The 27,084-nt window shown below is 47.5% G+C and overlaps 1 protein-coding gene across 1 annotated transcript; it reads left to right on the top strand.

Moving 5' to 3' along the window:
* Nucleotides 1,173–23,855, top strand: LOC8086363 (cullin-1). Its single transcript, XM_002455583.2, has 18 exons — nt 1,173–1,518; nt 1,633–1,732; nt 8,988–9,173; nt 9,286–9,333; nt 9,413–9,616; nt 9,696–9,773; nt 9,892–9,981; nt 10,067–10,147; nt 10,224–10,286; nt 20,757–20,792; nt 20,870–20,956; nt 21,056–21,205; nt 21,352–21,407; nt 21,502–21,784; nt 21,954–22,097; nt 22,176–22,394; nt 22,481–22,648; nt 23,187–23,855. Exons 1-18 carry the CDS (start codon nt 1,379–1,381, stop codon nt 23,286–23,288), a joined length of 2,235 nt encoding a protein of 744 aa, XP_002455628.1. The 5' UTR covers nt 1,173–1,378; the 3' UTR covers nt 23,289–23,855.

Consider the following 27,084-nt stretch of genomic DNA (forward strand, 5'->3'; position numbering starts at 1 on the left):
CCTTGGCTGTTCTCCCTGAGCCTCTACCGTAGCATACAACTCTCCTGTCATCTCTAGTACTCCGTGATCCTCATCATAGTCATCATCGACCATATCCACATGTATCCCAAAGTCATGATCCCTAAGGCCTTGTTTAGTTCCAAAATATTTTGCAAAATCGACACTGTAGCTTTTTCGTTTGTATTTGACAAATATTGTCCAATCATAGACTAACTAGGCTCAAAAGATTCGTCTCGTCAATTTCGATCAAACTGTGTAGTTAGTTTTTATTTTTGTCTATATTTAACACTTCATGCATGTGTCTAAAGATTCGATGTGACGGGGAATCTGAAAAATTTTGCAAAATTTTTTGGGAACTAAACAAGGCCTTACTTCGACCTCCTGCTGGTCCAAATTTTCAACTACTTCAACATCTGCCGACTCCCCATGCTCAATCCACCTAGTATATGTGGCTGACATTCCATAAATGTGTAGATGGTCGCTTACATCAGGCTGATACCGCCGATAAAAAATTTTTTATTTATCGGCAGGTGCCGAAGAAATTTTCCACCTGGTTCCAAAAATTTTGCAAAATTTTTCAGATTCTCTGTCACATCGAATTTTTAGATGTATGCATGAAGTATTAGATATAGATAAAAATAAAAACTAATGCACAGTTTGGTCGAAATTGACGAGACGAATCATTTGAGCCTAGTTAGTCCATAATTAAACAATATTTGTCAAATACAAACGAAAATGTTAATATTTATATTTTGCAAAATTTTTTGAAACTAAACAAGACCTTGGTGTGAGCCGTCCATTTCTCCACTTTGCGGGCGGCCACATGTGTGAGTTCATCTCCAAGCTCCCTGCACAGGGGTACCGCAACCGAGACCTTGTTCAGTTTGGGAATTTTTTTTTAGTTTTGGCTGCTGTAGCACTTTTGTTTGTTTGTGACAAATATTGTCCAATCATGGACTAACTAGACTCAAAAGATTCATCTTGCGAATTACAGGTAAACTGTGTAATTAGTATTTATTTTTGTCTACATTTAATATTTTATGCATGTGTCATAAGATTCGATGTGACGGGAAATTTTGAAATTTTTTGGAAACTAAACAAGGCCCGACTTCCTTTCAAGAATCATTAAAAAAATGTAAAAAAAGCAAAAAAGAGGCACAAAATCGGAAAAGGGCAATTTGCCCCCTTCATCCCCATTTCCTCCTCCGCTCCATCTCGCGTCGCGTGGGAAGCCGCCGCCCACGCCGCGAAGCCAGCGAAGCAGCTCGTTACCTACCTCTCCCGACGTTGCCCCCTGCCGTGGATCGGGTTGGCCTCTCCGGCGGAACCGCCTACCCCGCTTACCGCGCCGTGCCGAGCCGGCTGCGGCTGGGGAGCGATGGCGACGCACGAGCGGAAGACGATCGATCTGGAGCAGGGGTGGGAGTTCATGCAGAAGGGCATCACCAAGCTCAAGAACATCCTCGAGGGCAAGCCCGAGCCGCAGTTCAGCTCCGAGGACTACATGATGCTCTATACGTGCGTATGCTGCCGCGCCTCTTGCCTCTGTCTTTTCGACACGCTCGTAGTCAGATTTTGCTTGCTTAGTTGCTGCTTCGCTAATCTAATCTAGGCTCTGGTCTGATGCCGCAGGACGATTTACAACATGTGCACGCAGAAGCCGCCGCATGACTACTCCCAGCAGCTCTACGAGAAGTACCGCGAATCATTCGAGGAATACATCACATCCATGGTGAGAGTCTCTTTGTGCTGATTCTCTGGTGAACTAGGTCGGTTCATGTCTCCATTTTGCTAGATTAGTGTGGTTGTTGAGTTGAAGCCCAGTCCAAAGACATTCACGGAAATGCGGCTTCTTGTTTGTTGCACAGAAAGCAGTGGATGGATAGACATTGCACATTGCAGAGTTATATAGATACAGAGGGACTCAATGCCTGGAACAAAAATCCTAATCCACTGAAAATCAAGAATAGAACTGTAGAGGGCATAATTGCTTGGGAAACACAATCTGGCATTGGCTAAGGTTGGGAAGTTTCCGTTTGACCATGAAAGTATGTGACCTAGGTCTTCTGTTCGACTCATGCATGTGCAAACTGTGTGCCATCACTATGTAGTTGATTTCAATGTGATAGCTCCCAATCCTTGTACCCTCACCATTCAGAAACATATGATGTTTTAGAATTTGAGTAGACAAACTTCATTGATGTCATGTGGGGAAATACTTACACTAGGCGTCGCAGGCTGCGTGATGTGCGCAGGGCCGCTGAGCGCGCCCAGAGCCTGGCCAAGGGGGCTGGCGCCGTTAGTGGCTAGCCAGGCGCCCAGGCGGCTTGGACAGATTAGGAGAGTCCAGGTTTGGTAAGATAGGGATTGTTTAGAAAGAGATTATCAGGTTTCCTTAAGTTTAGAGGATTAGTTTCCTTTCTTGTTGGGAGTCCAGGCTATAAAGCCTTGTAATTGGAGACCTTTTGAAATCAAGCAAGATTAAACCTATCTCTCTTCTTCTTCCTCTCAAGCCGCCGGCCAGGGGGCATAACCCGACCAGCGAGGATAGGCGAGGGGGCATAACCCCGCCAGTTATCACGGACCAAGGCTACGAGCTACGTAGCCGAGGGCCGCCGTCGCTGGGCAATAACGCCCTTGACAACCTGGTATCACGGTCACGCCGATCCTCGTCCATCTCTCAAACTTCCACTGCCGCAGCCCACCCTGCCCTGCCGCCAACCCCTACGTCCTCCACTGCGTCCACCTGTCCCCCACCCGCCATGGCTGATCCCACCATCGCCGATGTCGTCGAGATGCTGAAGTCCTTCAAGGAGGAGATGTTCTCCATGAAGGCCGACATGCTGGCACTGAAGGAGAAGTCGGCTTCGACGTCCGAGAGCACGGGCGGCGGCCAGCGCGACTTGGATCGTCCCCCCAAGTTCCAGAAGCTTGATTTCCCGCGCTTCGACGGCAAGTCCGATCCGCTGCTCTTCACCAACAAGTGCGAATCGTACTTTCGGCAGCAGCGCACTTTGGCCGAGGAGCGCGTCTGGATGGCGTCCTACAACCTCGAAGATGTCGCACAGCTCTGGTTCATCCAGTTGCAAGAGGACGAGGGCACTCCTTCCTGGGGTCGTTTCAGAGACCTTCTCCACCTGCGGTTTGGGCCGCCCCTGAGGTCGGCTCCGCTCTTCGAGCTCGCGGAGTGTCGCCGCACAGGTACTGTCGAAGAGTACTCTAATCGTTTTCAGGCCCTGCTACCACGCGCCGGGAGATTGGAGGAGACCCAGCGCGTTCAGCTCTACACAGGGGGACTGCTCCCACCCCTGAGTCACGCAGTTCGCATCCACAACCCGGAGACCCTCGCTGCCGCGATGAGTCTGGCGCGCCAGGTCGAGCTGATGGAGTTGGATCGCGCCCCAGCCGCGCTCCCGCCACCAGCCCCGCGCGCTGGTCCAGCACCCCGGCTGGCGGTCAGACCGGCTCCAGCACCCCTGGCGCTCCCGGCCCCGGCGCCGGCCCTGCCAGCACTCCCAGCACCGCCACCCAGGGGGGCGCCCAACCAGGTCAAGCGGCTGTCGACCGAGGAACAAGCCGAACGACGACGCCTCGGTCTTTGCTACAATTGCAACGAGCCGTATTCCAGGGGTCACAACCGGGTCTGCCGCCGTATCTTCTTCATTGATGGGGTCGAGCTCGCAGACGACGAGGCCGTTCCCGACGATGCCGCGCCAGCCGCCCCCGTGTTCTCCCTCCGCGCCGTCACGGGTATGCCCATCTGTGATACGATGCAGGTACGAGTGGCCGTGGGCGACGTCACCCTCACGGCGCTCCTCGACACGGGCTCTACCCACAACTTCATCGCGGAGACGGCTGCGACGCGCACCGGCCTCCCTGTCCTCGCCGACCCGCGCCTCACCGCCACCGTCGCCAATGGCGAACGCATCGCGTGTCCAGGCGTGCTGCGACAGGCGCCGATCATCATCGACGGCGAGGGTTTCTGCGTCGACCTCTACATTCTGCCCCTCGCCGGTTATGATCTGGTCCTGGGCACCCAATGGCTGGTGACCCTGGGCCGGATTGAGTGGGACTTCACCGCGCGCACGCTGTCCTTTACCCGCCAGGACAGGCGCGTGTGCTGGTCCGACGTGGCCACACCCACGCCAGCCCTCACCGCCGCCGTGACTGCACCGACGACCCTCCTGGACGAGCTGCTGCTCGCCTTTGGGAGTCTCTTCGCGGAGCCGGTTGGTCTGCCCCCTCAGCGCACCCGCGACCACAGCATCGTCCTCAAGCCCGGCGCGCTGCCGGTAGCTGTACGGCCCTACCGCTACCCCGCTGCGCACAAAGACGAACTCGAGCGGCAGTGCGCCGCCATGCTGGAGCACGGCATCATACGACGCAGCGACTCCGCGTTCTCGTCCCCGGTCCTCCTCGTCAAGAAGCCGGACGGGTCGTGGCGCTTCTGCGTCGACTACAGAGCGCTCAACGCGCTCACCATCAAAGACGCGTTCCCCATACCGGTGGTCGACGAGCTCTTGGATGAGCTCCACGGGGCCTGCTACTTCACCAAGCTCGACCTCCGCTCGGGGTATCATCAAGTCCGCATGCGGCCGGCAGACATCCACAAGACGGCGTTCCGCACGCACGATGGCCTCTATGAGTTCCTGGTCATGGCCTTTGGGCTATGCAATGCTCCGGCCACGTTCCAGGCTTTGATGAATGATGTTCTTCGTCCGTTCCTCCGTCGTTTTGTGCTGGTGTTCTTTGACGATATTTTGATTTACAGCAGCACTTGGGCCGATCACCTACGCCATCTTCGTGCGGTCTTCGACGAGCTGCAGCGCCACAAGCTCTTCCTCAAGCGCTCCAAGTGCGCGTTCGCTGCAGCGTCGGTCGCGTACCTGGGCCACGTCGTCTCTGCTGCTGGCGTCGCTATGGACCCCGCCAAGCTCCAAGCTGTGCGGGACTGGCCGCAGCCACGGTCCGCCCGGGCAGTGCGGGGGTTCCTGGGGCTAGCCGGCTACTACCGCAAGTTCGTCCACAATTATGGGACCATCGCAGCACCTCTCACCGCCCTGCTGAAGAAGGACGGCTTCTCGTGGTCCGCCGAGGCCGCTGCTGCGTTCGATGCCCTCAAGGACGCGGTAACCTCGGCGCCGGTGCTCGCCATGCCGGACTTCTCCAAGCAGTTCGTCGTCGAATGCGACGCATCGTCGCATGGCTTCGGGGCGGTACTGGTCCAGGAGGGCCACCCCATCGCCTTCTTCAGCCGTCCCGTGGCGCCACGTCACCAAGCTCTCGCCGCCTACGAACGCGAGCTCATCGGCCTTGTGCACGCAGTTCGCCATTGGCGGCCGTATTTATGGGGGCGCCGCTTCACTGTCAAGACCGACCACTATAGCCTCAAGTACCTGCTGGACCAGCGCTTGTCAACCATCCCTCAGCATCACTGGGTTGGCAAGCTGCTGGGCTTCGACTTCACCGTGGAGTACAAGCCGGGGCACTCGAACGCCGTGGCTGATGCTCTCTCACGGCGGGACACTGTCGAGGAGGGCACGGTCCTAGTGCTGTCCGCGCCCCGCTTCGAGTTCGTGCAGCGTCTGCGCCAGGCTCACGCAACCGATCCGGCACTCGTCGCCCTCCAGCAGGAGATCAGTGCGGGCACACGGGCGCTCCCCTGGGCCCTGTCCGACGGGCTGGTCACGTACAGCGGGCGGCTGTACCTTCCACCGGCCTCCCCCTTGCTGCAGGAGGCTCTGCGCGCCGTCCACGAGGAGGGCCATGAGGGGGTCCAGCGCACGCTGCACCGACTTCGTCGCGATTTTCACTTCCCTCACATGAAGACGGTGGTGCAGGACTTTGTGCGGGGCTGCTCCATCTGCCAGCGCCACAAGTCAGAGCATCTTCACCCGGCGGGGCTCCTACTACCACTACCCGTGCCGCAGGGGGTGTGGTCCGACATCGCCATGGACTTCGTCGAGGCCCTTCCCCGCGTTAAGGGCAAGTCCGTCATCCTCACCGTCGTCGACAGATTCAGCAAGTATTGCCACTTCATTCCTTTGGCGCATCCGTACTCGGCGGAGGGGGTGGCCCAAGCATTCTTCGCAGACGTCGTCCGGCTCCACGGCATTCCGCAGTCCATCGTGTCCGACCGCGACACGGTGTTCACTTCCAACTTTTGGCGCGAGTTGATGCGCCTGAGTGGCACAAAACTGCAGATGTCGACAGCTTTTCACCCCCAGACGGACGGGCAGTCCGAATCCGCTAACAAAGTCATCATCATGTATTTGCGTTGCCTGACAGGAGACAGACCTCGCGACTGGCTGCGGTGGCTTCCATGGGCAGAGTACGTCTTCAACACCGCGTTCCAGTCCTCGCTTCAGGACACTCCATTCCGTGTTGTGTACGGCCGGGATCCGCCGTCCATTCGCTCCTACGAGCCGGGCGAGACCCGGGTCGCTGCAGTGGCTCAGACCATGGAGGAACGCGCTGAGTTCATCGCCGACGTCAAGCACCGCCTCGAGCAAGCCCAGGCAGTTCAAAAACGCCACTACGACCGGGGTCATCGGCCGGTCTCGTACCTGGTGGGAGACTGGGTGCTCCTTCGCCTTCGACAGAGGCCTGCTGCGTCCCTGTCCAGGGCTCCTGCCGGCAAGCTGAAGCCCAAGTTCTACGGCCCGTATCGGGTGGTGGAGCTCATCAACGACGTCGCCGTCCGCCTCGACCTGCCGCCCCAAGCTCGCATCCACGACGTGTTCCACGTGGGCCTTCTCAAGAAGTTCCACGGCGAGCCCCCAGCCGCTCCGCCTCCCCTCCCTCCGCTCCGCCATGGCGCTGTGGTGCCCGAGCCTGAGCAAGTGGTCAAGTCACGCTTGGCCAGGGGCGTGCGTCAAGTCCTCATCAAATGGAAGGGGTCATCACCGGCTTCAGCTACATGGGAAGATGTTGACGTCTTCCGCGCTGCGTACCCACAGTTCCAGCTCGAGGACGAGCTGCCTCTCGAGGAGGGGAGAGATGTCATGTGGGGAAATACTTACACTAGGCGTCGCAGGCTGCGTGATGTGCGCAGGGCCGCTGAGCGCGCCCAGAGCCTGGCCAAGGGGGCTGGCGCCGTTAGTGGCTAGCCAGGCGCCCAGGCGGCTTGGACAGATTAGGAGAGTCCAGGTTTGGTAAGATAGGGATTGTTTAGAAAGAGATTATCAGGTTTCCTTAAGTTTAGAGGATTAGTTTCCTTTCTTGTTGGGAGTCCAGGCTATAAAGCCTTGTAATTGGAGACCTTTTGAAATCAAGCAAGATTAAACCTATCTCTCTTCTTCTTCCTCTCAAGCCGCCGGCCAGGGGGCATAACCCGACCAGCGAGGATAGGCGAGGGGGCATAACCCCGCCAGTTATCACGGACCAAGGCTACGAGCTACGTAGCCGAGGGCCGCCGTCGCTGGGCAATAACGCCCTTGACAATTGAAAAGTTTGATCTTATATAAAAAGAAACAACACCCGTGCCCTTTTCAGTACACCCCTTTTACATAGGTACATGAATTTTGATGCTAACTAAATGGTGGAAATTAAGGGATAGTCTTCGTGAGGCCATTTTCACTTTCAGAGTTTAGCCATTTCAGTTGTCTGCCATCAGGCCCAAGCCATTAACTTTGGATCTGAACTCTCAAGCACCCTACTTGATTGGGGTCTTTGTTCTATGGAAAAGATGAGAGTATTGTCAAATGAATTGTTGAGCAGTGTGAAGGATGTCATCTTTGCAAGATCATAGAAAATACCATTGCTGTGGCAGCCATGGATTGTTCAGTGCATGGAAAGGAAGCATATGGACATGTCAACTAGCTTCTAGCAGTATTTGGATTTCCTTCAAAGCATCCATCATTCTTACAGGCACAGAATCATGAGCCACTCATGTTATGCCCAAAAAAGTAATGTATGCTCTTGGGTGTGGTAATCACACTCCCCTCCAATAAAACATATTTTTTTCTGTAGTTCTGCTTATATCTTTTTTTAAAAGTATTTATAGTAGGGAACGAATGAGTTGGCTTAAACTTTCATGGTAAGACTGTGTTTTATTACTAATACGATGAAATTACATAGATACTCTCTTTAAGAGGCTCTAGGCTTTGTGCACTTTTCCCCATTGGAAGGGTTAATGAAGCAGCCCACATTACTTAGACTAGTCATGACTAGATTTGTTGAGTACTTGAATGTTACAGTCACTAGTAATAATTACATCTTTTGTACTCCTCACTAACATAACCATGAAAATTTGTGGTCATAGTTTCCTATAGGCCTATTGGAGACCCTGTTTAGTCCAAGGTGTCATATATCCTTTCAATGGAGGGCTATTTGTGATGAAATGCGTTCTACTGGATACATTGAACAAATTGACGGTTTTGTTGATTGTATTTTTTTTGTTTATTAGCATTTAACTATGGGTTTGTATTAACCTTAGATACCCCTGTTTTGGACATCCCCCGCTTTCGGTAAGTTATATTAAATAAAATATAAGGTTGCCACTGCATGAAAATGTACATGCTTTTATCTAGTAGTAATCATGCTGAAGGCAAGGAATACTTACATTGAAGACCTTTCCAGTGGTTGGATTCAGATAACTTATTACCCTATGTTATGTTCTTCTTTATATCTGAAGATAAACCTTCAATTAATATTGGAAATGAATGTATCTTGCTTCTAAGAAAACCTTGAACTAATATAATGAAGCACTAAAGTATCGGTTCTGTGAAGAGCATTTGAATCTTGATCTAGCTATTCAAATTGTCGATAGTACATCTTTAATATGTATGAGGAAAAATGTACTTTGATATACAAACCTTTTGCCTTTCCTCCTTTGACTGAACATCGCTTTAAGAAAAAACTTTTGTCAGAGGAATTATTACTCTTACTAAAATTAATCTCCTCCATGATTTAACCACATTTGTTTTTCTCTATATTTGCCCTTGCCCTTGTTCAATAATCAGAAAAATGGATCCAATTTCATGCAGGTCTTACCTTCACTTAGGGAGAAGCATGATGAGTTTATGTTGAGAGAGCTTGTAAAAAGGTGGTCAAACCATAAAGTAATGGTTCGGTGGCTGTCACGCTTCTTCCATTATCTTGATCGTTACTTCATTTCCCGAAGATCACTGCCACCGCTTAGAGAAGTCGGGCTTAGTTGTTTCAGAGACTTGGTAACACAACTATTTAATTTGGATTAATCTTGTTCATTTTATTAAACTGAGCTACAGGGTCTCTTGTCACTATAATGTTTTTGTATTTTAACATTTTCACTTCTGGTAACAGGTATATCAAGAGATCAAAGGAAAAGTAAAAAGTGCTGTGATATCTTTGGTTAGTTTTTTATTTACATATTTTCGTGTGACTTAATTTGTTGTGTCTGATTGGTTATGGAAATTTCTCTCTTCAACAGATTGACCGAGAACGTGAGGGTGAACAAATAGATAGGGCACTATTGAAGAATGTCCTCGATATATTTGTTGAAATTGGTTTGGGTACTATGGAGTGCTATGAAAATGATTTTGAAGATTTCTTGCTCAAAGATACTGCAGATTACTACTCTATCAAAGCCCAATCCTGGATCCTTGAGGATTCTTGTCCGGATTACATGCTAAAGGTATCTTCAACTTAAACAGGCTTTTGCAAACATTTTTAACTGTGGGTGAGCACATTCTGATGAATGTTTCTTTCATTAGGCTGAAGAATGCCTGAAAAGGGAAAAGGAACGAGTTTCTCACTATTTGCATTCTAGCAGTGAGCAGAAGTTACTGGAGGTTAATGGAAAGCCACATTTTATTGTTGTAATTTGAAGTGGCATAGGATTCCTGGTAGAACACTAGTCACAATATCTTTCCCTGCGTGACACAATTCATCATGCTTTGGTTTTCGCAGAAAGTGCAGCATGAACTGCTAACTCAGTATGCTAGCCAACTCTTGGAGAAGGAGCATTCTGGATGTCATGCACTACTTCGTGACGACAAGGTTCAATGGGAGATCTATCTTCATTAGCAAGATATTGATGTTGTAAGAAATATCTTGACATCATATTTGTGCAATCTTACTGCAGGTTGAGGATCTGTCTAGGATGTATAGGCTCTTTTCCAGAATAACACGTGGCCTAGAACCTGTTTCTCAGATATTTAAGCAGGTATCTTTTGCTTCAAACATGTATCTTTTCTTTGTAAATATGTTTCATGCTCTAATCTGACTGTATTTCTCTTCAGCATGTTACTAATGAGGGCACAGCTTTAGTCAAGCAAGCAGAAGATGCTGCTAGTAATAAAAAGGTGCAGCATTTTTGCTTTCTACATTCAAGTGCTTCCTTTGTTTTCCTTTTTTTTTTCCATTAGGGCATGTCCTTATCATGCTTTTGCATCAAACCTTAAAGAGTTTGTATTTGACTCGTGCTGGAAGGTCTATACTGCATATCACATGTAAACTATCATGCTGCATTTTTTTTCTGTCTTGTGTAGGTAGAGTGAGATTCCAATATATTTTGTGCTTAAGCTTTATTTCGTATGTTCCTTTTGTTCTTTTCAAGAGTTAGATGCACACATAGTACCATTTTTTTTCATCTGCATTTTGTATGCTACATGTGAGAATATTTGCCTAGTTGTAGTGATAACAAGATTGAGGCGGATTGAGATGGCTCTGCCTCTACACCTCCCTTCCCCTCTAAGTGCTCCACCACTACCCTCCTATAGGTGGCTACTTGGCCCTTGGTGGCCACCTCCTCCCCACTTAGCTCAATCTGAGCGCCTGGTCTCTCCACTGTCCACTTGCTGAGCTGTTCTTCAAAGCAGGAAGGATTGGGTATAATGCGTGGGATAGATTGCATTGAGCTTCTCAGGAGGTATGTATAGGGTATAGACTATAGAGACTTCAGGGGCAAAGACACCTTCCTAGCTACATATGAAAATACTGGGCACAGAAAAGTACTTCTACATATATACCGCCTCCTCCCATGGCGTAAACCCCAGCCTCCTGCTTGCAAACCTTGGCACCACCCCTCCCACCTGTGTCCACAATTCGCTCCTCAGCTCTGTTGTGGACGTCCCAATCTCAGACGGGTAGCTTGCACCCTGTCGATTGCCTCAACCTCGCCGCCATGTCGTCGTCGCTGATGCCAGTGAACTACTGCAGTGCGCTTGCCGGCCCTAAGTCCCTAACTGGCATGCTGGATGGCGGAAAATACAAGGCCCTTTGGTTCCTCACCCTCCCAGTGCTAATGTTGATGGGCAAGTGGCTGTACAAACACAAGTTCTACTCTTATAGCTAGCACGTCACAAGGCCCATTGGGTGGTGCAGGGCTTCTTTGAGCAAGCTGATGTGGACTACAACGGGACCCCTTCAATCCGGTTATCAAATCGGAGACGATCAGGACTCCTTAGCATTGCCGCCCCATGCTCTTGGCCGATTCACTAGCTGGACATGAAGAACGCATACCTTCACGGCCACCTAGAGGAGATGGTGTTCTGCTAGCCATCGTTGGGCATCGTCGACCCTGCCGCTGTCTTCTGCAGAAATCGTTGTATGGTCTCAAGGAAGCTCCGCGGGTTTGGAATTAGCGCTTTGCCACCTAGATCTACAACATCGGCTATATGGCGTCCGAGTCCAGCGCGTCTCTCTTTGTTTACAAAGATGGAGACCGTGTTACCTACGTGCTACTCTACGTTGATGAACATGACATCATCCTCATGGCATCCTCTCCATCACTACTCTATCACATCACCACACTAGACTTTCATTGGCAAGCAAACTGGGTATATACAACTCTAGCTACCAAAAGAAGGTACACTAGTACCATTACTACTATAGCCACTACTTGCTACAGCTATCTACTATTGGGCTGAGATCAGCCACTGCTTGGCACTATTGCCATACTGCTACAGTAGAAAGGGACAGCAGAATTGACATACTGCCTAACTCTGCTACAGCAACGCAACAGGAATAAGCAGCAGATTATCTTATAATTCTTCTTCTAATCCTGCTGCTACTCCTTGAGCTTGAGATCCACCATTTGAATCTTGCTCCTCAACTCCAAGAACAAAAGGCACCCAAGTGGTTTGGTGAGGATATCCGTGAGCTATTGGCCGGTCTGGACGAACTTGAGGATGATTTGTCCTTCATCAACACAATCACAAAGAAAGTGATACTTGATGTCGATGTGCTTGCTCCGATCGTGGAGGACAGGGTTCTTGGTGAGGGCGATGGCGGGCTGATTGTGCACCATCAACGTTGGTGGGCGAGCTTCTTTCTCGACAAGCTTGCCTAGTAGTCGACACAACCATACTCCTTGGCATGCTGTTGTGGCCGTTGCGATGTACTTCTCTTCGCACGTCGACAACGCCACCACCTTCTGCTCTTGCGATTGCCAAGCGACCACGGTCAAGCCAAGGAAGACGAGCATGCCGGAGGTGCTCTCCCACGGTTCCACCCATCAACTTTGCCTACCATATCTGTGTCGCTGAAGCCCTTCAGCTCTGGCCTTGCTCCACCGAACTTGGGAATATTATGCTTCGATTAGTTGTCCCCTTGATGTAGCGCATCAGGTGCTTCACCGCAGTCCAAGATCCTCTTGAGGATCCTCCATGAACCCGCTCACATACCTGACGGTGAACGAGATGTCCGTCTGCGTGTGAGTCAGCTAGCGCAGCCCGCCAACGATGCTCCGGTAGCACGTCACGTCCACCTTAACTGTGGTGCTTGCCTTCGATGGCTTCAACCTCTCCATTGGCGTTGTGCACAGCTTGCAATCCGCCATGCCACTCCGCTCCAGCAACTTCCCTACGTACGCGCGTTGGCATAGGGTGATGGAGTCCCTCCTCGCTTCACCAAAGGTGAGCAAGTTGAGATTGCTCATGCGGAATCCAGCCGCCATCTTGCGCTTGAAGCCGTCGATGTCTTCTTCCCACGCTGTCTTCTTCCCACGCTTTGGTGATGATCAAGTCATCCACGTACATGTCGACGATGAGATGCTCCTTCCACCATCGTCGCGTGTAGAGCATATGCTTGGTGGCACACTTGGTGAAGCTGAGTTCCCCGAGCGTCGTGTCGAGCTTTGCGTTCTAGGCCTGCGGAGCCTACCGCAACTTGTAGAGAGCTTTGTGCAACTGCATCACCTTGTGTTCCTACCCCTCGACGATGAACCCTACCACTTGTGTCGCGTAGACCACCTCCGAGAGCTCACTGTTGAGGAAGACAAATGTTGTTCTAGGCCTTAGCCTTCGAACGATGGGTTGTCGCTCGAATAACCGAAAGCTAGATAATGAGCGAAAGGAGGGAAGATATGACCAAGTGATAAATGTATTCTATAGGGAACGAAGTTCTCATTCCTCTCCTCTTTACACGGCTCTCCTAGAGCCCTATTTGAAGGAGAATATAATTGGTGGAATATTTGATATATTGCATTGGGCCTCATGAGCTGATTATATAGGGTACATACGACTAATACCTTATATGGAGACACAATGTGATACTATTCTTATTTACTCTAACATCCCCCCGCAGTCACAGCGGGAGCACTACAGATGGTAAGACTGGAGAAGAAGCTGATAAGTAACACCCCCCTCAGTCATAATAGTCGATGTACCGCGTATGCTGTGGCTGGAGTCGTGAGTCCTCATGCAAGGCGGTAGCCCTTTGTGCCGATGTCGAGGTAGCCGAGCGTAAGGGCAGAGTAGCCGCGGTCGAAGAAGTCGTGCTAAAGATGGCTGAGGTCGACATAGTTGTGGTCGGGTTGCGTGTCGATTGAGCTGCAGGCGCATAAGGGGCGCCATGGTAATGACGAAGATGCGTTGAGGCAGTCGTCGTGGGAGAGGGCGATGCCGAAGTTGACGCAGTCAGGACCGTCGTAGACTTAGAAGAAAGGCAACGACACAATCGAGGCTGACAGGGTGGGAACGAGAGGGTCGATGCCGAACTTGATGTAGTCAAGCCACCTGAGCGCTGAGGCGTAACTAGATTTGCCAGATCCAGCAACGCGTGGGGGAGGAAAGCACGCGTCGGTGTTGCCAATACCAAGCGTACAAGGGAGAGGGCCCCAACCGTGTGGTTATGCTGGACGAAGAAGCAATGCGGGAGAAGACGCGTCGGCGAGCAGGTCTCAACGACAATGCGGGTAGTGGAGGCTCGATGACGAAGACCCAATCAGCAGGACGAAGACCTTGTGTAGACGGATGGCACAGTAGGGATTGCACAACACAGTTGTTGATGCATAGATGACGGCGATTGAGATGCAACGGCGAAGCGTACACATGGACAGCGGTGTTGTGGCTCGATGAGGTGACACAACAGCAACCCTGTTGCTTGGAGAAGGTGCACGTAGTACTCAGAGACATTGTCGATGAAGTCGATGCCGATGTCGGAGTAGAACGCGCGAGTTCGATGGGCGGTGGGTGACTCAATCCCGATCAGTGAGATCGGGTGTACCCAACAAGACGACAATAGGAGATCGGGTGTACCTAGCAAGGCGACACGACGGTGGCAGTGTGTCCCGATTGGGCGGCGCAAGGCGCATAGCGGGTCACGAACATGCGGGGTCGATGGCGCTAACGCGGATCGACGAGGTGCAGATGGACAGGTCCGCCTGACAACAGCGACACATGAGATTTGGTTGCCTCCATGGTAGCGCAGGGTCGAGGCGTGTAGCCGGCCTTGGCCGCCACCACGGCGACACGGGACGGGGCGAGATCCATCTGCCTCCATGCTATGAAGATCATGTGTTGATGGCGACAGCCGGCGACGAGCTTGGGGACGAGGCGGCGGCGGCAGCCTGGCGGTGACGTAGGGGAGATCCCGATCTGCTGTGCGACGATGGCGATGGTAGCCGGATCAATAGGATCGGGTGCCTAAACAGGGGCGCTGCCCCTGACAGAGATCGACTTCTCCCTGGGGGCGCGTAGTGCGGAAGCGGCGGCGGCTAGGGTTTGGATCTAAGCCTAGGCGAGTGATACCATGAAGGAGAATATAATTGGTGGAATATTTCATATATTGCATTCGGCCTCATGGGCTGAATATATAGGGTACATAGGACTAACACCTTATGTGGATACACAATGTGGTACTATCCCTATTTACTCTAACACTATTTATACACGTCCATATCTCTTACAATGACAAATGCCATTTCAACTACCCAAATCCTACAGTATATTCTGAATCATCAGGGCGTCGTTGGTCCACTCTGGTCCTGGCCTCCCCTGGAAGATGCCTTCCCTCGTCTGGTCCCCCCTCCCACGCTCCATTGCTGACGCATTGCGGGTGGGGGGAGGAGGGGCGCTCCAGGAGAAATACGCATCTATTCTCTTCGTTGCTTTCGCCGCTCCGCGATATCGACAAAAGCCACAACCTGCACACTACATTTATATCAAAGTTGAAGCGAAAATACCATGGTGAGCGGAAGGATTCATGTGCCCTTCTAACGGATTGCTGCCAGGTTAGTTGAGAAACCTTTCGGCCCATTGCAGGCACCGCGCATGTAACACCCGGCCCAGGGCTTAATAGGATTAATAGGAGACTCATACCAACAAGTTGCAACTTCTTTTTCGGAAGTCCATCTCCAAAGAACTCTAAAATTAAGCGTGCTTGGCCTAGAGAAATTTAGGGATGCGTGACCGACCGGGAAGTACTTCCTGGGTGCGCACGAGTGAGGACAAAGTGTGCAGAAAAGACTAGTGTTAGTCTGTGGGGGCTGACTATGACCTAGAAAAGCTACCAGATGTAAGCGGGCCTGGCCTCGTGGAGGCGGGACGTTACAGAATGGTATCACAGCCGACTCTCGCGGTTTCACGGGCGCGTGTGTCGTAGTTGCGCAGGCATGGTGTGCATGGCTGGTGTGGACCCGGAGTGGTCACACAGCATGGCACATGCGCTGGCACTGGATGCACGGACGTGGCCAAGAGGGGACGTTCCTGGCTTGGGGTGGATCGACGAGGACGTCGATCTATTAAGGGGGTGAGGATGTAACACCCGGCCCAGGGCTTAATAGGATTAATAGGAGACTCATACCAACAAGTTGCAACTTCTTTTCTGGAAGCCCATCTCCAAAAAACTCTAAAGTTAAGCGTGCTTGGCCTAGAGAAATTTAGGGATAGGTGACCGACCGAGAAGTACTTCCTGGGTGCGCACGAGTGAGGACAAAGTGTGCAGAAAAGACTAGTGTTAGTCTGTGGGGGCTGACTATGACCTAGAAAAGCTGCCAGATGTAAGCGGGCCTGGCCTCGTGGAGGCAGGACGTTACAGCGCAGACGTCGATACCAAAAAGCGATGGCCGAAAGGCCTTTCGGCTAGACGAGGCCTTCTCGGCCGTCCGACATGCCTATGTCTCAATAGCCATGCCAGTAGCCAGATGTAGATGTCGAAAAGGCAATGTTCGAAAGACCTTTTGACTAGGTGAAAGGCCTTTTCGGCTGACTGGCAGGCGCCAACCCTAGCGCTTCTAACGGCTTGATAGACAAATGGAGAAGAGGGGAACTGAAACATAGTGCCATCCCCCAATAGCGGACTTGACGTCTTGACGTCCATGTGATGGACCAACCAAACCTTCGCCGCCACCACTACCGCCAGCAGGAGCTGGACGGATTCCATCGGCACCATCGGTGCAAAGACTTTTTCAATGTCAATGCCTTCTTGCTAGACGAAGCTCCTAGTGACAAGCCGTGCCTTGTGCTTGGCAATGGAACCACATCTGTCACGCTTCACCTTGAAGACCCACTTGAGTCCAATTGGCCAGCTCCTGAGCGACGGATCTGTTAGATATGTGTCTAATATTATGTACGATATATGTTTCGAATATTATGTACGAGTTTGGATGTGCTGGGAATCTGTGTTGTATTTGGCTCTATAGGTTAGAGTTGGAGTAGGACTCTCCTGGCCTGCCTCAAATATGAAAGGAGGGCTGCTGTTGTAACCATGACAACATAGCGACAAGTTTGCGGGAGGGCGGTGGCTTGTTGCTGGGACCTTGGGGCGGCCGGATTTGCTAGTATTGGGGAGGAGTGCCCATAGTCATGCCCCGGGGTAGGCTTCGGCTGTACCTCTTGTTGTTCTAGGCCTCAACCTTTAAACATCATGCTATCGGGTGAATAGCCGAATAACCGGAAATTGACAAGGAGCGAAATGGGAGACGAAACTAAAGAACAGAACAACAGTACAAATTTGGAAGTCTCAATTTCATTCTCCTCTTTTACATTGCCTTCTAAGGGCAATATTTATACATGCTCGTAGGCTTTTTGGTGGACTGAAATGCCTTCATAACTGCTATGGATTCTAGGCATATCCTTTTCCCAGCAAGGTCATCGATGATGTCCATGTGTGGGTAATCCGTCCCCCACTCAGTGTCGTCCTCCCGTTGCAACAATCCCCTCTTTCTCTCTTTCCTTGAAGCGTGGGGACCATCCCAGACAATACCCTCCCGGTTCCTTTGTTTCCCAGCCTCATTTCTGCTGACTAAGGTTTTGTTGTGGCGATACCTGGTTAATCACCTACAAACACGACACTAGAAAATTTGGTTCGGAAGTGAAATCCTCTGTGTCGTGTGGTGGTCGCATTTCGCTCGCTGCCTACATTTGGCCACTTTCATTTATGGGAGCGAAATGAAAAATGGGCGATTTGCCTGTCGCTAGTTCAAAACAATGGAGGAGAAACCAGAACCATTTCACCGATGCGAAAGGATAAAACTTGTATACTTTTATAGGCGGCAGAGGGCCGAGATACGATGCCTAGGGGACTGTCGAGGATATCAATAAGGGGTACCCAAACAGATATCCCCAAAAAAGGATGAAGGGCTAACCTAGGAGCTAGGCTCGACAACCCCTACAAAATACATGCCCATCGACACCATAACTCGACCCACAATACACACGCTAATCGACCCTGGTCTCGGTTACGGAAACATGGTCGAGCGAATGATTAAAGGCTCGAAACCAGACGATCCTCGATTACGGAAACAGCGTCGAGCGAACCGACTAGCCTCGAGCGCAAAGGCGCGCCCCTGCTGCCTGCTGCCAGTACGGGATTCAGAGCATTTAATGCGACTGACAAGCTCCCGCCTAACCCTGTAGGCACGACAACCGTGATGATGGGTTGTGCGCCCGTCAAATCGCACTTTTCATCAGCTTTATCCCCAAATTTAGAGAAAGGTACACGCTGGTACTGTCGCAACTGGCGTAACGTCTCGTCAGGAGGCCCCTCGAGGCGTAATGGTTAGCGTTCTCGTGTACGGACGCCGCCTAACCCTTCGGGCCCTCGAGCTCGCCTTTTCCTTCCCAGAGAAGGGTTGAGCGACGGGAGTCAGCGCCCTAACCACTCCCAACATGACGACTGCCAAGACGTACAGGCGTGCGTATTTGCAGACCAATGCCGAGCGATATACACAGGGTCAGCCCAGCAGGTGCACGTGCCATCATCGCCAAGTATGCTACAACAAGACCGGTCGAGGCCACGCCAGTACAGAAGCCTCGAGTTGACTCACGCCTTTCCGCCTATCGAGGCCTACTCTAGCGCCTACATATTGTAACCTTGGGCCTCCCCTTGATCTATAAAAGGGGACACCAACGCTGAGCGAAAGAGATAGAATAACACCCTGCGTAGGTCACTACTCGCATACACCATCTCTCACCATCCCTGCTACAAACAATTAGGACTTAGGATCCACATCCGCACTCTCTTGTATTCACCCCTGTACAAGCACTTTGGTGCAAGATAATACAAGCTCTCCCCCCCCCCACGCTGGACGTAGGGTCTTCTCTTGCCCGAACCAGGATAAATCGTTGTGTTCATCTTGCATCACCATCCGGAAAGGAATACACGCACACAAATTCACTCGTTGGTGTTACCCCCCCGGGGTTAAAACACCGACAGGGACGTTCCACCCCCAACACCCTACTAACAAATATCGTGGGGGGTTAAAACACCGACAGGGACGTTCCACCCCCAACACCCTACTAACAAATATCGTGCCTCTAGTGTCTGTTATCGTGCATGTTCATCTCGGTAGATTCAATTCACGCGTGGAGATTAGCAGTCAGCTTGTTTTTGTAGGGGCTAATTTCTAACAGGATCAACGAGCACCCACATCTTCTTCTCCTTCATTTCCTTCATCTCCTCGAGCATGGTCGCAATTGCTGATCACGCTCTGCGTTAGTGATCGTGGTTTGTTGAGCACTTTGCTCGCTATGCCTGGGTCATGGTGTTGCCGATGAGATTCCCATGGTACGAAAATGCACCTCCTCACCCTGGTGGACATGAGCGTGCACATCGCTTGGTGGAGACGCAAATTGGACGGGCTCGGCAGAGGGTTCCCCTATTATGCTAGAGTAGGGGACGATGATGGACTCGCACCGGCGTAGCTGGTGACAGGTTGTCCGCGCCCAATGTGGGCGGACTTGTAGATCCATCAGAGGCCGGTGTCTCCGTCGATGTAGCGCCCCTTGGACTTGCCGTGCGCGAAGCTGGCTGCTCCTGGCTTGTATCACCACCGCCATGGATGACAAGGTTCAACAACGAAGGTGTTGTACACCCGGCCGACTTCCCCACCACCTTGCCTCTGCGTGGGTCGAACAAGCTTTGTCGGCGTGCGGTTTAGGATGAACACCGTCATGGACACTGCATCGCCCTAGAATTTGTCATGACATCTACTTTGTCTTCACCATGCTTCATGCCATGCCGACAACGGTTTGGTTCCACAGTTCCACGACCCCATTATGTTGCAGTGAGTAGGGGGGGGGGGGGGTGGGGTGGCCCACCCCCCTGAGCGCAGTACTCCCCGAATTCCATCAAAGTGAACTCCCCTCCGCGAACTGTCCTTAGCACCCACAACTTCTTCCTCGGCTGCTTTCGCCCGAGCATGGAATCTTTTGATTACCGCTGCTGCCTTGTCCTTGCTCCCCATGAGTGCAGTCCTCCATGTGAAGCAAGAAGTAACGTTGCCCACCCTGTGTTGCCCGACCCATTGCAGAAGTTGCTGTAGACAAACTTGAGCAAGTCGCTGGCGTGATACTTGTTCGCCTTGGGAAAGGGCAGCCTCCTCTGCTTCCTTGCCAGGCAGGCTCACCAGCGTGCTTGATGTGTGGGAGCCCGCGCACCATCTCCGCCTTTTCCATCCTCCCATCTCCCAAGCGCGTCGAAGCTCAGATGCCCGAAATGGGCATGCCACAGCCATGGCTTCTCATAATCAAGCTCAGGGAGGTCACCCCAGGAAACATTACTCCATGTAGGTGATGGTATCTCATCTTCTACAAGCGTACCCTTGGAGTGTATGCAGGCCAAATTCATGCCCTCTCAATAGAATGGCTGCATAGTTGTTGTCTTGTCTTCTAGAGTGTGCCCCCAGAGTGCATGCAGACCGACTTCATGCCCTCTCCCCAATCTCATGGCTGCATAGTTGTTGCCTTTAGTCCCCTGTCAACTGATGGATGTGGGCCTGAGGGTGTGGTAAATTAGGAGTCACAGGCGGAGGGCGACGAGTCTCGTGCACGAATACTGCCTTGGTTTGCTGCTTGGCTGCTGCCTTGGGTCCTCTGGTTGTAGGGGTGATTTAGTTCTCCCTCCCTGGTTAGCTTGTTTTCGCTTGGCCATGCTTTCTCCATCCTTGGTGCATCGGTTCTTTTCAGATTATGGTGTGCTGTCCCGGACTAGTTTGGTGTGTGAGTGGATTTTTTCATTGTATGTTTTCCTTTAATGAAATGATACCTGCATGTTCTACAAAAAAAAAAATCTGTCTTGAGTGTTATCTAAGATTATCCATTGTATTACAGCCAGAGAAGAAGGACATGGTTGGTTTACAAGAACAGGTTGGTGTCTTGATATAATATTGCTGTTGGCTTCAATTTTCTTTGTCTGTTATCTACTAATCTTTTCTTGATTTTAGATTTTTGTTCGGAAAATTATTGAGCTTCATGACAAGTATGTAGCATATGTTACAGAGTGTTTCCAGGGCCACACGCTCTTTCATAAGGTTTGTAAGCTTGTACTTATCTGAAACTTTTAATTCTCTCAATTCTTTTGACCGTGATTTTGAAATGTTGGCTCCTATTTTTGTGGTTTGTTTGTACAGGCCCTTAAAGAGGCTTTTGAGGTTTTCTGCAACAAAGGTGTTTCTGGTAGTTCAAGTGCTGAATTGCTAGCCACCTTTTGTGACAATATATTAAAGAAAGGTGGCAGTGAAAAGCTTAGCGATGAAGCAATTGAAGATACCCTTGAGAAGGTATAGCCATCAATTTGTTGTGTTTGTACTGCTAACACCCTTTTACAAAGTGGGGGCCTCCCCTGCTGTATTTAATGTTAAAAAAAAACACCCTTTTACAACTATTAAGATCGAGGACCCTAATCCTGAAATTATGCACTTACCAGGTGGTAAGGCTGCTTGCGTACATTAGTGATAAGGACTTGTTTGCTGAATTTTACAGGTAATTCCAGTTATTTTGCATAGTAATCTTAATGGTCTTTAAGTTCTTGGATTATTTGAATATTCATTCATTGACTTATGGTGCTAATTTGCAGGAAAAAGCTCGCGAGGAGATTGCTTTTTGACAAGAGTGCTAATGATGAGCATGAAAGAAGCATCCTGACCAAACTAAAACAACAGTGTGGAGGGCAATTCACTTCAAAAATGGAGGGCATGGTTACTGATCTCACTGTTGCAAGAGATCATCAAACAAAATTTGAAGAGTTCATAAGCAGCCATCCGGAGCTGAATCCTGGAATAGACTTAGCTGTCACTGTTCTGACAACAGGTTTTTGGCCGAGCTACAAATCTTTTGATATAAATCTGCCTTCTGAAATGGTAAGTTTTTTTTCGTTCATGTTACTGAAGGTCTGTCATCGTGCTGGACTGCTTGCCAAACTTGATCGATAATTTAAAACTACATATGGCTTGCCTTACTTTCTGGAGTATTTATTGCTGGTACCTAATCTGCACAGGATAATTATTTGCATTCTCAATTTTTTTTCAGGTGAAATGTGTAGAGGTTTTCAAAGAGTTTTACCAAACAAGAACAAAGCACAGGAAGCTTACCTTGATATATTCCCTTGGAACCTGCAATATCAGTGCTAAGTTTGAAGCCAAAACTATTGAGCTCATTGTTACAACTTATCAGGTATTCTGACTGCATTTCAGTGAGGATTCGCGGCATGTGTTAGATGTTCTCTGATATGTCTTCATCTTATGTTGGTAGGCTGCACTGCTGCTACTATTTAATGGGGCTGACCGGCTTAGCTATTCTGAGATTGTGACACAGCTAAATCTCTCAGATGATGATGTTGTTCGGCTTCTCCATTCACTTTCTTGTGCAAAGTACGATATTCTTAACAAAGAACCAAATAACAGATCTATAGCACCAAATGACGTCTTTGAGTATAATTCAAAATTTACCAACAAGATGCGAAGAATAAAGGTAGCTTCTTAACATTTCTCATTTGGGCAATTTACTTTCCTGATTTTGTTGTTTTTTTATATGTTGTTGTTTCATGCCAATTTTAGATACCTCTTCCTCCAGTTGATGAGAAGAAGAAAGTAGTTGAAGATGTTGATAAGGATCGTAGATATGCAATTGATGCATCCATTGTCCGCATTATGAAAAGCCGGAAAGTTTTGGGCCATCAACAGCTTGTAATGGAATGTGTGGAACAGCTTGGTCGCATGTTCAAGGTATGGAATATTTGTTCAACACTGTAGTTCAAGATATTATCAGTTAAAACTTCCCTTGCCCTCTCTTTAAGTGCTCAGTTCAATCAACTCTGGGGGCTGTGAATTTTGCTTGTTCGGCTGCAGGAAATGTTGCTGCTGCAGCTGCCACTACGGGGATTTGATAGAGGAAAAAAAACCTATAGCTGCAGCAACAATGTGTGTGTGTGTGTGTGTGTGTTTTTTTTTTTTTTTTGTTTTTTTGTTTTTTGTTTTTTTTTTCAGCAGCAGCCGAATTTGTTCTTCCCCCAAAGACTTGTCGCAAGTTTAGTTTGTTAGTTGAGATATTGCATTCGATTACCTGGGTTGTCTTTGATTACATATCGTAAATCCTCTTAGCACCCATTTTGTAGCTCTGTGTATGGCTTACTATCCCTGCCTAGCCTCGTCATCTTTCTGTTTTGTGCAATACAGTTTGTTATATATGGTTAATGGGGTATTTATGATTTGAGTTGCTTGGCCATTCGATTTTCTTGTAATGACGCCATTCTTTTCTCTGTAGCCGGACTTCAAGGCAATAAAGAAGCGGATTGAGGACCTTATCACAAGGGATTATTTGGAAAGGGATAAAGATAACCCGAATGTGTACAGATACTTGGCTTGATCAATCCGCTGCCTGTGGACCATCCTGAGCCTGATTTGTTTGTCCTACGGTGCTGCCACAGTTTATCGCAATGTTTATAACTCTTGTGGTCATCATGGGCATTTCTCTGCTGCACATCCAGGTTGCCTGGTGGTTGGCCTGTCAATGAAGAGAACAGGGATGAAGATTCACGGATGGGAATGCATCCAAGGCATGCCAGCCATGATGCAAGTTGTAGCATCATCTATCAGATCCTGTACCATTTGTTGTATTTTCACCATTGCATATAGCCTTGTTTCATTTCATTCAGTTGTTTAGATAAATGGAGATATGTAGTCATGAATTGGTAGCACACCATCTTGCTCTGGATGGAAGACGTCAATGTATGTTGTATTTGTTGTGAATCGTGTTCTTGTATAGTTTGCCCGATATACTGTTCTAACGGTAAAACGCATGGCCTCTAATTGTTTCAAATACCTTGTCTACACTCTATAGCGCCAAGAGTTGAGAACAAATTCGATGATTGTATTGAGGCCCATGGCAGGGTCTGTTTGGTCTGAGCTATAAGCTGTGGAAAAGTTGTTGCAAGTTATGTGTCATGAAAAAGTTATGGACTGTTTGGTTGAAACAACTATGAAACCTACCATTCCTTATCTCACTTGATACAGCTGTAAAACATAGCACAAAGCTATAAGTTATGTGTTGTGAAAACTGTACTATGAGAAAGTAGTTATTTCTGGAAAAACAATTTTAGGTTTCATTCGTTTGGTTCATGTCCTACTTTTTCACAACACTACGTACGTTGTTACGGGTTTTAAAATCCATATACTCTATGTTTCTTCATTGTTATTTTATTTTTTCTGTCTATATTTTCCTTTTTCATTTCTTTTTAGTTTTTGTTTTTCGATTTTATTTTATTTACTGTCCTTTCCTTATTCTTTTTTTGTTTTAATTTTACTTTTTATTTTCTTTTTCTTTTGGTTTTATTTTTATTGTTCTTCCTTGCTTCTATTTGTTTTTCTTTTTTTTTTCAGATTTTCTATGTTTCTTCATTCTTATTTTATATTTTATTTCTTTTTAATCTTATTTTTATCCTTATTTAAATTATTCATTAATTTTATTTGCTCTATGCACTTTTTACCATTTGTTAATTATGTTTGTTTTTATATTTTTTTCTTAGTAATTTTATTTTTTATTTTTATTTTCTATATATATATGTGATATTTATGTAGTATATATTTAGTGTTCTATATTGTGTTATTTCATGTCTACTTAATATATATGTGATGTTCTATGATGTTTCTTACGGTGTTCACTTAGTATCCTAGTTATTCGAACTGGACCGGCGGTAAAATACCGAACCGGAGCCTTCACCGGTCTGGTTCACCTTAGAGGATCGGAATGCAATCGAACCGGTGAAAACCGGTTGAACCGGGCCGGTTTTCCGGGCAAACCAGTGAACCGGGTGGTTTTATGCGAACCGTTTTGAGTTTTTCCAAAGTTACCTCTGGATGTTCAGAACGACATGGTCTACTCAGGGGTATTCATGGAAATTGCATCTTTAGGGCTTCTTTTGGCGCTGGGCGGCTTGGGGAGGGAAATGTCTGTTGTTTGTGTTCGTGATTGTCTTTTTAGCATGAACTTGTTTGGAACTTTGTTACCAGTTTATCACGGCATCATGTATGTTGTTATTTTGTATTAAAGAACCTGTAAGGTTGTGTTGCTGCCTTGCTAGCCATGAGCCCGTGACTGTTTTTATGAACTATGAATATGAAATTATGAACTATGTGTTAAGCTGAAAGCTATGTTATCAATATCGATATTCTTCACTACTTCACTTTCTGTTTATAATATATTAAGAATATATCGTTGCATTTGCATATATATATATATATATGGTAGCGCTATTCTACACCCTAGGTGTAGAATATTATTCTACACCGCAAGTCAAAACTAACCTGAAAATAATACTAAGCAGTACTGAACATCGTTCAATATCATCCAACACTACACACAGGACCACGAAATACTGAACAATACTGAAACACGAATACTCAATGATACTGAATTCTGCTCAGTGTAACAGTTTGGTGTAGAATAGTATTATACACCTAGGATGTAGAATAGCACTTGTATATATATATACCGGTTCAATTATTTTGTGGCCGGTTCGATTTGTCCGGTTCAAAACAATCGAACCGGCGGTTCAACCGGTTCCTAACGGTTGGACCATTGAACCATTGAACCGACGGCCTCGCCGGTTGGATTTCCGGTCCGGTCCTAAAAACTATGCTTAGTATACATGTAATCTATAATAGATGTGATGTTCTATAATATATGTAATGATGTTCTATGATGTATTTAGTGATGTTAATGTTCTATAATATATTTAATGATGTTTTATGATGTATTTAGTGATGTTAATGTTCTATAAATATATTTACGATATTTAAAAAGTAACCCTTTGACATTATTTGAATTTTTCTCCATTTTGTGTTTTTATTTTTTTTCTTATGCTTTTTACTCTAGATTTTTTATTATTTTTATCTATGTCATGTATTTATGTATTTTTATGTATATTGTAATATCAGTTTCATAAACCTAAAACCAAAATACTATTCTTCTAAATCGATAACATTTTTTTACAAAGACTGAACATTGTCTGTTGAACCTAGAATATTGTTTCTACTTAATAAAAGAAAATATTTTATCTTTATAAGATAAATATTCATTAATAAAATTTTATCTAAATATATCTATGTGTGATCTTGTTTTGAAGGATTTGTTATAAAAAATTTAATGGTGCAATTAGAATTTAATTTATATCTCAAGTTTAGGAGTTATGACTTTTTTAATTCGCTAAAACAATTTTGCATGCATAGGTGAGTGGGGCCTAGGTTGATAGGATAGCGTGTCATCGTGCAGTAAAAAAAGGGATGAAAGTTGTGGATAAGTCCTCTCCATAATTTTTAGTTGTAGAGATAAATATTAATTAATTAAATTTTATCTAAATATATCTATGTATGATCTTGTTTTGAAGGATTTGTTATGAGAAATTTAATGGTGCAATCGGCATTTAATTTATATCTTCGGTTTAAAAGTTATAACTTTTTAAATTCGCTAAAACAATTTTGCATGTATGGGTGAGTGGGGCCTAGGTTGATGGGATAGCCTATCATGGCTAAAAGGGATGAGAGTTGTGGCTTCACCATGGGTGTGGTAGATGGGTCATTTCCATAATTTTTAGTTGTAGAGATTATGTATATTGTAATATCAGTTTCATAAACCTAAAACCAAAATACTATTCTTCTAAATCGATAACATTTTTTTACAAAGACTGAACATTGTCTGTTGAACCTAGAATATTGTTTCTACTTAATAAAAGAAAATATTTTATCTTTATAAGATAAATATTCATTAATAAAATTTTATCTAAATATATCTATGTGTGATCTTGTTTTGAAGGATTTGTTATAAGAAATTTAATGGTGCAATCAGAATTTAATTTATATCTCAAGTTTAGGAGTTATGACTTTTTTTATTCGTTAAAACAATTTTGCATGCATAGGTGAGTGGGGCCTAGGTTGATGGGACAGCGTGTCATTGCGCACTAAAAAAGACCACCAAAGGGATGAAAGTTGTGGATGGGTCCTCTTCATAATTTTTAGTTGTAGAGATAAATATTAATTATTAAAATTTTATCTAAATATATCTATGTGTGATCTTGTTTTGAAGGATTTGTTATGAGAAATTTAATGGTGCAATCGGAATTTAATTTATATCTTCGGTTTAAAAGTTATGACTTTTTTAAATTTGC

The sequence above is a fragment of the Sorghum bicolor genome, chromosome 3, assembly GCF_000003195.3.
Source record: "Sorghum bicolor cultivar BTx623 chromosome 3, Sorghum_bicolor_NCBIv3, whole genome shotgun sequence".
Taxonomy (NCBI): domain Eukaryota; kingdom Viridiplantae; phylum Streptophyta; class Magnoliopsida; order Poales; family Poaceae; genus Sorghum; species Sorghum bicolor.